The sequence below is a fragment of the Rhea pennata genome, chromosome 22 (genome assembly GCF_028389875.1).
Source record: "Rhea pennata isolate bPtePen1 chromosome 22, bPtePen1.pri, whole genome shotgun sequence".
Lineage (NCBI taxonomy): Eukaryota > Metazoa > Chordata > Aves > Rheiformes > Rheidae > Rhea > Rhea pennata.
In genome coordinates, this window is record NC_084684.1 from 9,157,260 (window position 1) to 9,173,440 (window position 16,181).

At 42.1% G+C, this 16,181-nt stretch overlaps 2 protein-coding genes across 14 annotated transcripts in view; both read left to right on the forward strand.

Annotated features, from left to right (window-relative positions):
- The first annotated feature begins 366 nt into the window (after positions 1 to 366).
- Positions 367 to 4,869, forward strand: VAMP3 (vesicle associated membrane protein 3). Its single transcript, XM_062593337.1, has 5 exons — positions 367 to 474; positions 1,869 to 1,950; positions 2,710 to 2,868; positions 3,555 to 3,606; positions 4,407 to 4,869. Coding segments are annotated over exons 1-5 (315 nt in total). The 5' UTR covers positions 367 to 472; the 3' UTR covers positions 4,427 to 4,869.
- A 436-nt stretch (positions 4,870 to 5,305) lies between these two features.
- Positions 5,306 to 16,181, forward strand: part of PER3 (period circadian regulator 3) — a 47,011-nt gene continuing 36,135 nt past the window's right edge. For 11 of the 13 annotated variants that reach the window (XR_009960529.1, XR_009960530.1, XR_009960528.1 and 8 more), the window contains exons 1-10: positions 5,472 to 6,168; positions 7,397 to 7,551; positions 8,137 to 8,252; positions 9,096 to 9,297; positions 10,456 to 10,504; positions 12,273 to 12,415; positions 12,835 to 12,913; positions 13,638 to 13,744; positions 14,002 to 14,158; positions 15,761 to 15,866. Coding sequence is in view for 6 of the 13 variants with exons in the window: in XM_062593113.1 (XP_062449097.1) it covers positions 5,879 to 6,168; positions 7,397 to 7,551; positions 8,137 to 8,252; positions 9,096 to 9,297; positions 10,456 to 10,504; positions 12,273 to 12,415; positions 12,835 to 12,913; positions 13,638 to 13,744; positions 14,002 to 14,158; positions 15,761 to 15,866 (1,404 nt within the window). In the remaining 7 variants the exon portion in view is untranslated. Of the gene's footprint in view, positions 5,391 to 5,471; positions 6,169 to 7,396; positions 7,552 to 8,136; positions 8,253 to 9,095; positions 9,298 to 10,455; positions 10,505 to 12,272; positions 12,416 to 12,834; positions 12,914 to 13,637; positions 13,745 to 14,001; positions 14,159 to 15,760; positions 15,867 to 16,181 lie in introns of those variants that run through there. The other 2 variants (XM_062593111.1, XM_062593110.1) reach the window with 2 other exon arrangements.

The following is a 16,181-nucleotide window of genomic DNA, read 5'->3' on the forward strand; positions in this document are numbered from 1 at the left end:
AGCAGCCCTCGGCCCCACAGCGCCAAACCGCCAGGCCGGGGAGGGGGGGCGCCTAGGCAACAGCAAGCGCCACCACTGTTCTCGAGCTCCCATTCCATCCCAGCCACTTCCCCAACGGCCGCTGCGCGCGCACGCCAACGGCTGCGGCGCGAAATCCTCAACGGCCGCGGTAGCCGCCTCCCCCCCGCCCCAACGGCCGCCCCGCAAAATCCGCAACTGCCGCGGCGCCACCCAGCGGCCGCTGCGCGCGCACGCCAACCGCCGCAACGTGAAATCCCCAACGGCCACTGCGCGCGCCTCCCAACGGCCGCGGCTCGCGCTCGCCGCCTGCGCCCCGGTCGGGGGCGTGGCCTGACCAAGGCCCCGCCCCGGCTCGTCACATCCCGAGCGCCGTGGGGCTGCGCGCACTTCCTGCCAGCCTGGGTCGGACGGTTTTGGGGAGCAGCAGCAGCTCCACGCCGGCGGCAGCAGCATGTGAGTGCGGGCTGCGGGTGGGGCGGGCGGCGGCGGCGGCCGGGGGAGCCACCGCGGGGCGCGGCGTGGCGCTGGGAGGACCGCGCCCAGGCGGGCGGCGGCCGGAGCAGGCCCGATGCGCGGCGGCTGGGGGCGGTGCGAGGGGCTTGTGGAAGCGGCTGCGCCTCGAGCTGCGAGGGGGCTCCGGCGGCCGGGAGCAGTGGGCTGAGCCGGCGCCTGCTGTCCAGGGGGTGGTCTAGCCGGTCTGCTCTCGGTTCCACACGTCTGCTTAAAGCTAAACTATGCTGATAGCTACAGGATAGAGAGAGCCTCTTGCTGAATCCTGTTGCGTTATGTGTGAAACCTCTGTTCTCGGGATGGAGCTGCATTTCCAAGACTGTCTAGTCCTGGGTTAGCAATGAAAGAGTGTAAAAGGGTGACCTAAACGTCAAGGTGTAGGAGGACTTCTTATGTTGTCATGTATGTGAACTGCTTGTATCAGTTGCTGTGGACTTCCTGGTTTGCTCCTCCTTCAGGTATACACATTTGTTCCCTGTAAATGTAAATTTAAGCTAAATGTATAAACAGCCAATACTCAGCTCCATTTCTTGGTATATCAAGGTGCACCATGTCTGAGGCAGAACTGATGAAACTATAGAAAAGCAAATTGAGTATGGATAATACTGAATCCTAGATTCTAGGAAAAGATCCTAGAGAAAGGCAATGAAAAGTCATTAAAGCCATGAGGAGGGCATGGGAAAAGCATACAGAGCTCTTGGTTCAGTTACAAAGATGCAAAATGTTGCAGATAGTAAAAGGAGCTAAGCTGCCTGACTTTAGGAATTAAAAGCTGACCAGAAGTAAATAGCTGCATGCTGAATGCTTTTTTTGCTCATTGCGCTTTCTCTGGCACCATGCCAACTGTTTCAAAAGAAACAAGTAACTACTGGAAGAACAGAGTTAGAATAACCATTAAGCTTCAGTATTTAATTTCTTGAAAACTACTGAGTCTTGAAACTTAGTATTTGCATTCTTTCTGAAGAAAGAACAGCCCTGAACCCAGACTCTTGAATGTTTGAGCCCTATGAGCCATTTTAGGAGTTGCTATATGCCTTATTACAAAGTTACATTATTAGCTGCTGTTGTCTTTTAGCACTTCAAGCAATTAATTCATTGGCAAGAGTTCTGGACCATAGCTTGATTTACACCTAAGGTCAGCTGTTAAAACCTGATTTTTCCCATGGGAAAGGAAATTGCCTGATATTTCTTCCAACGATTCAAGTTCCCTGTTTTCAGGAATGGCAGATAATTTCTAAACTTTAAGCTTATTTTCTCTCTCTCTCTCTCTATATATATATATAAATGTATGTGTGTTTATAAAATGATACAGAATAATGATAACTTTCCTTACTCAGGTCAGCAAGTGGCCCTGGAAGCTCAAATGTTGCTGCTGGCAGTAATCGTCGTCTTCAACAAACACAACACCAAGTAGATGAGGTAAAAGTCTAGTTTGATAGCAGTGTAATAATTCCATCTCTTTCAGAAAACCTGACAAGCAAAATAGATAAGCTTTGGCCACCGCAGTTACTGTTCCCTTATATGAAAGGGAAGCCTAGTACTATTCAGCTTTCTTTATTAAACTTGTGTCACTTTGCATTTTGGAAAGGTTGGGAAAAAAAAGGGGGAGGGGGAATGGGAGGCAAAAACTCTATTCTGCTGTTGTGTTGGAATAGGGAGAAGTTATCAGTGTCCAAAGGTTAGCAAACTGTCTGAGGACTGAGTGTTAGTTAAAATAGTACTCTTTGTTCTTACAGAGGAAAAAACTTTCCGCAGTGGCAAAGAAGGCTGATCATCTTCAAATAACACATTCCCAAATTTCTGGGGAATCCAAAAGCCATTTTTGGTTTAGAGCAACTTTATCTGCTTGAACAGATAGCACTTAATGAGTTGAATGTCAAAAATAACTCCTTCAGAAGTCAGTCATAAACTATTTTCCAGGTTTCAGCAAATGCCAGCACAACTTAAGAGAACTTGTCTGCAATACTAACATTTGAAAGTAGGTATTAGGAACTTCCAGTGGCATGTGGATTTCACATTTTCACTTAAGCTCATGATTGGATCTCCTAAAAGGCAATTGCTCATATTCCTTAGAGGAGACCATTAAAAGTATCATATATTGGGGATCTGTTACCTGCAAGTAATTTCTGCAATAGTGATACAGTTGATATACTTACTGTAAGTGTTAAACTGATGTAGGTGGTTGACATCATGAGGGTGAACGTGGACAAGGTATTGGAACGAGATCAGAAGCTGTCAGAGTTGGATGACCGTGCTGATGCCCTGCAAGCAGGAGCTTCCCAGTTTGAGACCAGTGCAGCCAAGCTGAAAAGAAAGTATTGGTGGAAGAACTGTAAGGTAACCATGGCCTGAATACTTACAATATTCAGTATTACAGTTAACAGTATCTCAAAAGGCAGAAGTAAAAGTGACTATAGCCAATGTTAAGTTATACTACCTGGTTTTACAACATATACCATAGTGCTTACATGAAGTGACCAAAATCTGGATTACCAGCCCTGCTGCTTAACACAAAACTGGGTCTAAGATAGAAGTGGCCATAGGGAAACATTACAGTAATCTGAGGCTGTGGGGAACAGGTGGGAAAAGATGAAAAGGTTGAGCTAACCTGCAAGGAATTATTAGAAAGCAGAAGGAGCTTATTTAGTCTTCTACACTTCCTTGGAACCTTCTTTGGTGATCAACAAAGTGGAAAATGTGGTATAGGATAGGAGTACAAAAGGTGTTCAATAGGTTTCTTTTTATTCCTGCTCATACAGTCACCTTAGACTGGCTCTGCACAGAGGCATCATGGAAGAGAGCTTGTTGGTCTACTTTGATTGTCAGTGTGCACAGCTTACCATTTCTGAGTGGTAATGGTCAATGAAGATTGCTTGCTGCACAAATTCTGTTCACTATGTTAATCTAGTGCACACTGCAAGAGTACCTTGCAATGACTGCCTTTTCCCCTTCCCCCAGTACCCTGAAAGCTTGTTAATGCTGCTGTGTAGTCCTCTAAGTTTGTTGTGGCTTTTCTTCCACAGATGTGGGCAATATTGATAGCTGTCATTATCATCATCATCATCATCATTATTGGTAAGTTTCACTGAAATGGGGATTTCTCTTAAGAGTTGCAGTGGATGAGATATTAATTCACTGACTGTTTAGTAAAGCTAGTGTACTCTGATGGAAGGTATATATAACATTAACTTGAAATAGCAGCAACTGCTTAAACTATTTTTTAGTTGACTGCAGTGAGTGGGTAAACTGCTGAGGGAGCTCTAACAGGTGAATCTTGAACACTTGAACTGTGCAATATAGATTGGGAGAGAGGTGAAACAGATTCCCAAGGACTTACAAACCATGAACAACTTCTTATAGCTGACTATTGCAGAAGTACAAAGAAATACCGTATGCCTCCTTTGTCTGAGAACTGTTTCCACTTGTCAATTTTCTTAATCTTGCTCAGATCAATCTCCTTCAACAGAGTAGGTCTGACTGCACTGCTATAATATGTAGGCTTTTGTCAAAAAATAGACTGCACTGCTCTTGGGTGAAACAGTACTAATATTGAGTTGGACTAGCAAGCCAGGGAGTGTACAACTTGCCCTCTTCGTTTTCATTTCTAATGTAGCCCTTAAATATTTCTTGGATGGATAAAGTTTCAGTTGGTGCTGTAATACAGTAACAAACACTAATAATTAGCAACAGTTGTGATCTTAGGTGAGAAATACTGATGCAAGCACAAAGGAAAAGTTAAGCCAGGAAAAACATCATTGGCAGCTCTTCAATCCCTCTCTAACTGTCCCTAGTATCTTAAATTCTTAAAATACAGGATTGTTATGGTGGAGGGCTGAAGGAGATGTGTCCCTCTTCCAACTTTTTCTTTTTTGTAGTCTGGAGTACATCTTTATGAGTTACAGGAAGAAACTCAGATCAACTGAAGATGTCTGTCTTCAGCCTCTCTACTTCAAACCTGCTGTATTTTCAGGCCTCAACTGCTGTTGAAAGCAAAATTATTTTGATTACTGAAATATTAACTTTACCTGGTTGCCTTAAGACACTCCTAATAGAAACACTAACAAGCACAGCCCGCAACTTGCACAGTGCCTTGATCAACTGGAGCATGGAGCTGATGAAGAGGATTTGGTTCCAGAGTTTCCAGACTTAACACTATAGCTAATTATAGACTTCCTAGAGTGCTTTCAGATTTATATTTGATCCTCTTCACCTGTCTGCCCTCCCTCAGCCCCATTTTGGGGGAGAGGGGGGTTGTTTCACACACCTAGAGAGGGAGCAGGAATCCCATCCGTGCCTCCAGCCTGCCTCGCCTCAATTAAACATGGTGATTTCAAGCTGTGGGGGAACCTGTTGGCTGACTCCGTGCTGATGCCCGTCACTAGCTTCCCGAAGGCACAGGAGCACCTTATCCTCTGCTTCGCTGCTGCGGCAGGCTGGGTCACGGCTGGAGGTGCCCAGGCTCTTCACTCTGCGTGGCGCCTGGCTGCTCTGTGCCCCTCGTCTGACCGGGGAGCGCGCCAGGTCCCAGCGCGCCGCTCCCGGCGGGGGGCGGCGGCCGCACGTGGCGGCGGGCTGGGCGCGCGCGGGGGCCGCGTGCGGCGGCGCGTGACGGGCGGGGCGGTGCCGCCGCCGCCTCCAATAAAGCGGCTCTGACTCTCCCTGCGCCTCCCTCGTCTCTGGGCGGGGCGGGCGCCTCACGCGGCCGCGCGTGTGGCAGCGGTGCGGCCGCGTGCGGCGGCGCTTACGTAACGGGCGGGCGGGGGTCGGGGGCCGCGCTCCGCCTCGTCGCGGCCTGGGGAGCGGCGGGGCCTGCGGGCGGCCCGCTCCATGACCGGTGCGGCCCGCCTCGGCCGGAGCAGGTAGGCGCCGCCGCGGCGGGGGAGGCGCGGGCGCCGCAGGGCTGCGGCGTGGGGGGTTGGGGAGGGGGGCGGGCGGTCCTTGGCCGGCCCGGTCCGGCCTGATCCGGCCGGCGCGGGCCTCCCCCCGGAGCTGCCCAGACTGCCGCCGCGGGCTTCTGGCCGAATCCTCGCGGACGTCCAGTTCCACGCGCCCTGAGTGGGCTAAAGGGGTCGACTGACGGCAAAGAGATGGGGAAAGGTTATTGGAGAGTAAGCAAGCAAAACGCACAATCTGGACAAACCTGAAATGAATAGTCATTTGAACAGGGAGGGATGAGTTTCCTTGCCAGCTGTGTACCTGTATTTTCTTGTAGTGGTGAGAATTTGCTTTTCCTGTAGAAGATGCATGAGATCCTCCTCCTGTGCAGAAAATAAAAGCGTCTGAACTTGTTGCTGAGCCAGGCTATGGTGTTCAGTGTCCATGTATTGTCAGATTTTACTGACCAGAAATGAACCTGTACAAACTTCAAGGCAGCGGCACAGAACACAGTGTGAACTGGGCAGCAGCTGCTCCTGCCGGCACTGAAAATGAACAAAAGGAGGCCTTTAACCGTGCTGATTTAGGGAAGCAGAAGGATGGACATCAGGAAGATGCAAAGACGTGTTGCAGTATATGTATGGGAACAAACTCAAGTAGGAAACAGTTTAACGGACCAAGATCCAGTGGAACTGATTTCTGCAGTCATGAGCCAAATGGCAGGTCAGCTGGAAGTTTCAGGAGGCAAAGCAAAGTTAACAGGTAACTCTCAGTAGTGTACAGAGCTGACTGTCCTCTGTTGCTTCACCAGGACCTATTGTGCCTATTGTCCAAAGAGTTCTTCACAGGGCTCACTTCTTTGAGTAGACTGAGGAAGCTTACCTGAATCCCAAATTATAATACTTGTAATGATCTCAGATATAGATTAGTTTTTTGCTACATGATGCCTCATAAGCTGTTTGTCTAATTCTTAAATTGGCTGATCCAGATGCGTCATTGGCCCTTTTGTGGCTTCTAAATATACTTAATCTGAAGACTGTATTTAACAGTATGGCAAAAATAACTTTAATAATACTGTTCCAGAGTATTCAAAAATTCAATGTAGCACTTCTAGATAAATAAATAAAGCAGTTCAAAAGTAATTATTCATGTGATGTTGAACTGGCAAGTAAAATTTCAAACATTATACTTCAACCTATTTAGTGACTTATGTGGCAAGATTATGATACTAAATAAAGAATAGCAAATGGACAAAAGCTGAGGTAACTGTGTTCATGTTATCTGTAGGATTAGAACTGGTCAGCATTTTGAGGATATTTGCTGCTTATGTTTTAGCCAGTGAGATGAGCAAAAATAAAGAGAGGGAAATTTTACTTGTTAATTAACATTGCAGCTGTTGGTGAAGGGTCTGTTGCAAATGTAATGAAGACTCCTAAATCACAGGAGGGATGAAATCTATGCCTTGGGTGTGTTTTGAGAACTTCGCATTTCCACAAAGTGCTTATCATCAGATGCTGACTTCGAGGCTAGAAGGACTTGCATAGGTTCTGATTCTTTGTGTATGTATACCAGTAAGATTTAAAAGGTCTAAATTAAATATGGGCTTATTTTTAGTTGCTTGTATTGCTGAGGTGAACCTTGGAATTTTTGTCATTATTCATTAATAAGTGGGAATGAAGAGGTTCAGTGCTGTTAGACTTAAATTTCACAGTATCTTAGCAAGCAGACTGGTTATCATATACCTTTTCCATTCATATCATGTTGGAGTTGGAAAGGAAGAAGGTAGAGGGAAAGAGATTAAACAGCACAGAAATGAGAAATGTACAAGAAAAAATATAGTGTGTAAGCATTAGAACTCTTCCAGAGATTTTGTGAACTTGAAGCCAAGCCCATAAAGTGGTAGTTTAGTGAGTAATTTTAATAAGTCATCAGAAAAATAACTACTATACTAGGAGTCCCCAGTAAAGTTAACCTCTCTGGTTTTGTACAGTGAACAGCTGAATTGGAGCCAGTCACACAGAGATATGATGATGATGATGATCCAAGAAATGAAAAGGTGTTTGCCTGAAGAAAAAAGGAGTTCCAGCAAGCCCAGTACTATCAGTGCTCTCAACTATGCCTTGCAGTGTGTCCAACAGGTCCAAGGTATGTGAAGGAAAAAATCTGGAAGTATAGAAACTATACAGCAGCTTGGTCTAAACAGACATGTCTGGCAACAAATAGCATTAAAACAAAGGGAAACACTGAAATTATCCTGTAAAAATTTTGTTTGAAATTGGGGGGGGGGTGTTAACATCACATCATCTTTTTCTATTCAAATGCCTAGCTGCTACTACTCTTTTTCTCAGAGTCCAATCCCTAACAGGTGCTTACTAGTAACTTTCTTTGTATGTTGAAAAAAAATGCATCCCTGTCCCAGAATCAAAACTTGTTGGATAGTCTGTATCTTATGCTGCTGTTTTCCACATGGTTAACTAAGTAGCTTAATTGTTCATTTGTCATCACATTCTGTCCTTTCCACTTCCTCCAGCTCGTTTCCTGTAACATAAGTAGATCACTCCATTGGTATAACCAGTATTTGTTTTTCCTTTCTCACTATGCAGCCCTTCTCCATCTCGCCTTGGACCTCTCCAAAAGGATGACAAAAGTATGAGACCTGTGAGACTATTTTCAAAATTGTCTCTGTACTGATTTTATTGTGTTTGTTTTGTTTTTCTGTTTTTCAATTAGCAAACAGTGAATTTTTCCAAGCTGCAAATGACCGAAGAGTGTTTCAGACAGATGTGATCACATACAGCATAGATGAGCTTGTGGCAGTTGCATCTGAACACACTCCAAAAAACACTGTAAGAAATTCAGTCAAGGAGTTCACTACCTATTGTTTCACTCTATATTTAATTGCCTTACATGTCTTCGTGAAAATAGTGTTGTAAAATTTAAAAACCTTTATGTTTTAGACAAACAGATCTTTCTATTAGCAGAGGTAGATCAATGCCATGGCTTATGTATGCTGGATCAGGATACTCAACAGGAATAAAAGTGAAGGAATAATTATATTTCTTACTCTTTTGTCAAAAGCAAGTTATCTTTCTGAGAATCTTAGAGTTCTTTTACAGTAATCTCCTGAGACAGGCTGAGTAGTGTGTTTTCAAAGCTGTTCAAATGCACAGATGTAAGGGACTTGTCTTTAGTTTCTATTTGCACTCCTGGATTAAATTTTTTTTTGTTGTTGTTGATTTGCAGTATGCATCATGCTTTCTGGCTCTGTTTGAAAGAAACAGCGTTTCCTGAGATTAAATAGTATCAGATACCAAATTAGAAAAACTGTAAATACTCCTCTTTGAGAAGTTGTCAGAATGTTTTTGTGTGTGGAGTTGTGATGAGTACTTCTGAAATTTGAGGAGAAATCTTTATGGAATTATAACCAGTCATTCTGAAAAAGGCATGCATCTTTGGCATCTGCTTCAGTTTTGATGTCATAGTCTTAGTAGGTTTTGTAGGCTATTAGTCTCCATGCTGCAGCACTGGAGAGTGTAATAACTCTCACACAGTTTTAATGGGACACTACCTTAAGAACATTTCTGAACCTTTGCTGTTGTTTGGGAGTGGGGGGGGGGTGTTTTTTAGTCTTTTCAATATTGCTACTATCTTTTGGGAGAGAATTGCCTTTAACAATGTCTGTTTTCCAGGACACCTTTGTGGCTGTATTTTCCTTGCTTTCTGGGCGAATAGTGCATATTTCTGATCAGGCAGCATCCATTCTAAACTGTAAGAAAAAATTGTTGGATTCGTCCCGGTTTGTAGAGCTGCTTGTCCCTCAGGATGTTAGTGTGTTCTACACACACACTGATCAGTCCCACTTGCCGCTTTGGAATACAGAAAATCAAACAGGTGGGACTTGGCAATGATCCTAATTGTTTTCTGTGTCTTTCTGTCTTTGCAAAATGAGGATAGAATGGTTATTCATTTGAAATGCTTATATTAGCAATATATATAGGCCACACTTGTTCCTTTTTCAGTTGAAAACTAGAGCAGCTACGCATATGGTCTCCTAGCAGTTTAACTGTTACTGGTGGGTTAAAAAAAAAAAAAAAAAAAAAGTGCCTAAGGAGCTAATTATCAGGTTAAAATGGTTTAATCTAGTTATACAGTTGCTCAGGTGCCCTGTATAATTTGTGGTCCACTTGCAGCCTTCTGTGAACATAGCTCCTTGAACATAAGTTTTAAGCTGGTCAGTTGTTTACTTAGAAAGGAGCCAGAAGGCAGTAAGTAGAAAATTGAGCTTAAAGGCTAGCCTATATAAAGATGAGCCTTCAGTAAAGATACTGAAATGATATTGAATTCTCATGTCTAGCTATTAAAAAAAACAATCTATACTGTCACTATATCAGATGTGACTAAATAATGGCTTTTGAGCCATGTTACTTGTGAGCAATCCAAGTGTAGCTCGCATGCCAGAGCTATGTCTTTGGTCCACCTAGCAGTGGTTACTGTTACAATATCAGGGCTAAGAAGTCAAAATTTGTTGCTACAGAATGATGCAGGACATCAGAGGCTGCTAGCACTAACATGCCAGGCATTCCAAAACTTTGGAAGACAGTCCTATGCCTACCCAGCACAGCACTGACACCCTTGTGGAGCTGTTGTTATCTTCTTGCTGTGAACTGTTACTGAACTTTCTCTCCCCTCAGCTCTTGACTGTATATAGTTTTTGGCACATAACTCATAAGCACAGGAACTTTAGCCTTTCCTGTTCTATGGTGATGCACTAGGCATTTTAAATATCATATATTTCTTCTGAATTTAGTTCCAGGTCAGCAATTTCTCCGAGAGTGAATGGGCTGGGGAAGAAAGAGAAATATTAGATGTGGGAGCAGACTGTTGAACAGATGGTTCAATATCTAATATTGATCGGGGGTGAGAATTCAGGCTTGTTCAGAAAGCCTGGAGAATGCAAAGTTTAAAATATTTTTTAAAAAAATACTTCTGGTAGTTTTGACTTTTTCTAGAGTATTAACTGATAATTTCAATGTATATTCTTCCTGTTAGCTTCTCTGTATGAATATGCCCAGGTGAAATCCTTTTTCTGCAGGATCAGGCAAGTACACTATTACAGTCTTACGTTCCTGAGGGCTGGGCACAGGGAACAGTATTGGGCAGAGACAGTGTTGCATTGTTAAAGCTGGCCAATATGAGCTTGTGAAACTCCACTACAAAATTGGCTTACTGTGTTTAATATAGGCATCCAGTAGAACATACAACCTATCCTTTCACAGTGGTCATTCAGTTCACATATCTCTCCAGTAGTGGTGGTTAAACTTGCCTGGGGACAGAAGGAAAACTGTTCATGCACTTTTCTTGTGGACCTCGCAACTTCTTTCAGTACCGTTGTGCAGGAGAGGAATGACTTTTTGAAAAAGTATTGTGCTTCTTTTTAAAATTTGAGAATGGAGGCAAAGAGTGTTTTCCGTAAGTCGGCTCAGGAGTTTGTGACGGAGGTAGTAACAGGAACTCAATCACTGAATTCCCAATGCAAGACCTCAGGGATGAGATGGATGCAGTGTATTGCTTTGTGCTTAGCTAATTTTAATGCTAAAAGAAGAAAAAGATAAACAGATAGGCTTGTAGTCTCCAGTGCCGTTCTGGTCCAGATTGAGATGGTTTTTTGATTCCAGTAAGAACTATTTGCTTCTGAGCAGATATAGTACATCCTCCATCTTTAATAGATCATTGATATATTTGCTTGTTTCAAAAACCTGAGCTCTAAAATCACCTTTCAGTCTCTTGAATTATATGAATGCACTTGGAATAAATATAACAGGGCAAACTTAGGTGTTTTAAGCTGGGAGGACTGTGTTTGTAGGATACATAAACATTCTGCAATAGTTTGCATTTCTTCAGATTTTCATACAACATCTATCTTTATCTGACAGATCCTTTAGATTATGCAGGCTTCATGAATAAAAATGAAGGGGCACACAGGCACACACTGGACGTACCTGTAATTTTTTTGTGTGTACGTGTGTGATTTATCCTCTTTGTAGTGTGTCAAATTCCGTTTGTTTTATTTTTCCCCAAAGAGAGGAGCTGTCAAAAGTGGTTGTTACAACACTAACTTCTCTCTAGAAACATTTTACTAAACTAAGTGTAGGATAAGAAAGTAACTTGAGAATGTGATACTGTCCAAAAGGTATCTCAAATCTTTGTCAGACTTGAGTAAGATACTGCAGTCCTAAGCTATACCAGCTGAAGAAGCACTTGCAGTAGAAACAGGGAAATGTTGATGCGGTGATTACAAAGCCCTAGTTAAGATCTCATCTAGAATGCTGTGTGCAATTACTGCTCACTCATGTTCTAGGAAGACAAACCCGTATAGGAGCTGGACAATCAAAGAATGACAACTATTTGTGAACTGAGGGTAGAAAAGTCTTGCTTATTTAGGTCAGTGAAACAAAACCTGAGAGATGCAGAGTTCTTGCCTGGACATCGTACAGAGAGAACACCAGACAGGAAAAGAATTATTTGACTTGAAGAAGAGCACAAAATCACTGAATACCTTTAGTCTGAGATTTAGAAGGTTTTTCAACTACTAGAGCAACGACATTCTAGAACAGCCTTTCACTATGACTATTGGAGGCAAAACACCTGCTTGGTTTTAAGGGGGTGAGATCAGTCTATTGTGCTGTGTTGATCTGTGATTGCAGGGGATTGTATTTAGGGCCTCAGGAGTTTCTTTCTGATCATCTGGTTCTGTGCATTCTGCATGATTTTTTTTTTGCATATGTTCTATGCGCTGGGCTTTCAGCATTGGTGTAAAGCATTGGAGTCTTGGCACTGGTGCGTTAATCCTTTTTACTTTTCCTCAGGCCTGGTAAAGATCAAGAACAAGAAATGCGTTGTTACCCCTTCCGAATCACCCCGTACTTGGTCCATGTGTGCACTTCTGCCCACATGGATGCAGAATCCTGCTGTTTAGCTTTGGCTGAGAAAATTCACTCTGGATATGAAGGCAAGTCAGGAACGTCCAATAAGAAAAAAGCCAATAGGAAAAAAAACAGTGTGTGAAAGTTAGCTGCTCTGATGAGAATTTGTGCTTGGGTATTCTCACCCATGTAAGTGCTAGTTTGTATATGCATGTCCACACATGCATGTATATAGTATAAATGTGTCTTCTTTCCTGGGTCTGAAAACATTTGACCCTTTCCCACAATTTGTTTCGTGAGGGTGGGGGCAGAGGAGAAGGTAAGTTGGAGAAATCTGTATCACCTTGTAGCTTATAATGTTTTTTGTGTGTTACTAGTCAGAAAGCAGCGAACAATTCAAAAAGTTCAGGAGCCCATAATAGAGCATCATGAACAAAGTAACAATTGGATTTTCTGTCTTAATAATGCATATTTTGTTTCAGTAATTACATCTTTTTTTGACTAGCTCCTCGAATTCCTATGGAAAAAAGAATCTTCACCACCACTCACACCCCAGGATGTGTTTTTCTTGAGATAGATGACAGGTGAGATTTGAGTCTTAGGTACTGTGAGCTGTGTGTGAAGAGGTAGTAGAAAGATCTTTGGTGATTTAGCTGCAGACACAAGTAAAGCAGATGAACTATGCAGTTTGCAATAGTTAATTTAAGAACATTGTTACTAATTTTCAGTAATTCTTTGTGTTAGTTGGCTAATTGGAAAAAAAAGCTAGAATTCCAAGGAGATAATCTCCTTTGTTAACAAAAAATGTAAACTAAACTACAGTCAGCTTCCATTATATGAGGTAATAAGGACTGTGATAATCAGAATAGTGGAAGGAAACATAATACAAAGCTCTGGGGATCACAGCGCAGAGATACAGCAGTACTGAGCTGCATCAGATGAATTTGGCCAGGCTAAAGCTATCTCCTGAAAAACCACAGTGGTGTTTTTTTCAACACATTTGGCAGCAACCACATCAGATTTCTAACTGACATTTTGCCTGTGACCTCTTTCTTCACGATCCCATTTCTTCTTTTTCATATGCAGTAAACACACTTGTGACTCTGAAAAACCTATTAAATCTCCTGGCTTAGGAATGTTTGTTGTCACTGGTATTTGTATGTTTACATTGCACTGGCGAATGAATTAGAAAATGTTCTGTAGCCTTAGAGCATGCCATCATAGATCGTATCTGTGGACTTCACTGCCAAGCAAAGGGCTGAGGATGTTCACGACTATATTGTAATCAGTGATGTATTTGGTTTTCAGAGCAGTGCCTCTTTTGGGTTACTTACCTCAAGATTTAATCGGAACATCCATACTGATGTATTTGCACCCAGAAGATCGTCATTTGATGATTGCTGTTCACCGGAAAAGTAAGTACAGACAAATTACTACAAAATTCTACTGTTTTTAAATATTTTTCCATTCTGATATGGCTTGCCATGTGACTGATCTGCAGCCTAGACAAAACTAAATGAAGTAAAGCAAGAGGTTTGAGATCAAAGCAAATTCTAAACCAAAGTTTTAAAGAACCCCGGTCATTAGTTTTTGTGCTTGCGCTGCTGTGTCATAATGTAAACTAAACCTTGTCTCTGTGGGTTTTTTTTTTTTTTTTTTTTTTTTTGTTCAGTCCTGAAGTTTGCTGGTCAGCCCCCTTTTGAACATTCACCTATTAGATTTTGTACTCAAAATGGAGATTATGTCATACTGGATACCAGCTGGTCCAGTTTTGTGAATCCTTGGAGCAGAAAAGTAGTGTTCATCATTGGCCGACACAAAGTTCGAACGTAAGTCAGTTGAAGAATTGAACTGTTTAGGTGCTCTTCACTGATTATTCTATAAAGCAAAACATAGCCTCAGTTCTGAACTAGAGCTATCATATTGCTAGTGTAGTCTGGGACAACCATCTAGCATCTGTCTTGCAGCCAGTTCTTTCAGAAAAACACTAGTTTAGTTTATTCAGTTTGAAAATTATTAAATCACTCTCAAGTAAAAATCAAAGTTAACATTCTTCTTTTTTTTAAGCATACGTTTGTACACATGGTTAATGTTCAGATATTGTGCCGATGGACATGTCCAAACCAACGTATCAGTCTTAGATGGGCTATGTAAAAGCTGAAAGGGGATGCAAAGGGTAGATTGAAAGAATCATTGCAGATACACAGCCAAAGTTGCCTTCTGGCTTATTTTCTTTTGGGAATGTTCATTTTATGTTGGAAACTACTTAGGTTCTGTGTAGTCTCTTTTAAAAAACATTTAAAAAAAAAACAGCATTAGTGTTGGATGTGCAAGTTACTTTTTCAGGTGTTTCTCTTCAGTTCCCAAGAGATTTGGAGAGAGATGGCTGTCTGATACCTCCCCCTTATCTGACTTTCCTTATAAGAAGTATTCTCTGGGATGCATTTTGATTTGGCAAAATGATGTTTCTTTCAAGCTTTTCTGGGGTGTGAATTTGTCTTGCAAGTGAAGGAGACGGCGTGGTAGATGCTTGTCAACCTTTACTGATGCCATTGTGCTGGTATATTGGTTTCCCTGAATCCTGTGGCTTCACATGAAGCACTGCTCTTGTATCACAGTCCCACTACCATAGCAGTGCTGTTTGCGGAACAAATGTCATTTCTCGGTGTTGATTCAGGGAACCAAATCCCAGTGGAGAACATAATCTGAGATCAAGCAATGCGTTCTACTTGTGGCTTTGCCGTAGCCTGATTCTGATTACTTTAGAGGAAGGTGCAGTAGCTGTTTTTCAGTCTTTGTCTTCAAAGAAAGTTATATTATTAAGAAATAGGAACTCAAGTATTTATATTTAAAATATAAATGGAACGTTAAATCCAATAAATACAAGAGAAGAGAGAGGAAGAAAAATATATGCACTTTTGTGTGACTTTTTCTCAGATCTTAGGTGTGAACTTAGGGACATAAGAAGTACCTGACTAGGTTAGACAAATGATCCATGCCATTCAGTGGCAAAGAAAGTTGCTGTTTAGGGAGAGTACACAGTTTGCAGTCTGTTCCTCTAAGATAGCATGAAAAACTGTTGTATTAGGGATGCTAAACAGTGCATCCTGTCTAGTCCTTTGGCTATTGCTTTAGGGGTGGGGGAAACCTTCAAAAACATATCTGAGACTATAAAACTTGAAATAAATAAGTAAATAAATAAAAATTGCGGAGTAGCAACTGTCACTGTTTCTAGTTAGTGATATTCCGCTGCCTGGATCACTTTTACTAATAGCCCTCCTAATTTATTTATTTTGTTAACAAAATATCAATGATGTGCTTTATAAAGCAGAAGAACTGATCTTACTTTGTAAACCTATTCTAACTCTGTTTATAGTTACTTTTTCTCATTAAATTAGAATTAGTACTGAAATTTTGTTGACTTTCTGTAGAAGCCCTTTGAACGAAGATGTTTTTGCTGCAAGAAGTAAAGAAATGAGGAGTGTTGAGAAAGAGATAAGAGAATTGCAAGGACAAATTTACAAGCTTCTCCTGCAGGTAAAGAAGATGAAAGAATTCCCAAACACTGGTTGGCCTTTTGAGTGAGAGGCTAGGGAAACTGAGGCTGGTTAGCAGACTACTAGCTAGAAAACCTCTTGTAAAAGGACTGAAGGAAAATTATTGGAGAATTGAAGGATAATTATCTTCAATTATAATTGGAGATGGGCTTGTGTGCCAGGATTAAAAGTAAGATTGAGTGGCCCACCTGATTAGAAAAATGGTTTTGACATATTTACCAAGTGTTTATGTTGAAAGATAAATCTGTATCTCGAAAGAGCTTTCAGTGTGGCAGATTACTTTTCCCAAGCAAGT

Coding starts and splice junctions, on each gene's coding strand:
- VAMP3 (XM_062593337.1), top strand. Junction 1,951..2,709: donor CACAACACCAAGTAGATGAG/GTAAAAGTCTAG, acceptor AAACTGATGTAG/GTGGTTGACATCATGAGGGT. Junction 3,607..4,406: donor CATCATCATCATCATTATTG/GTAAGTTTCACT, acceptor TCTTTTTTGTAG/TCTGGAGTACATCTTTATGA.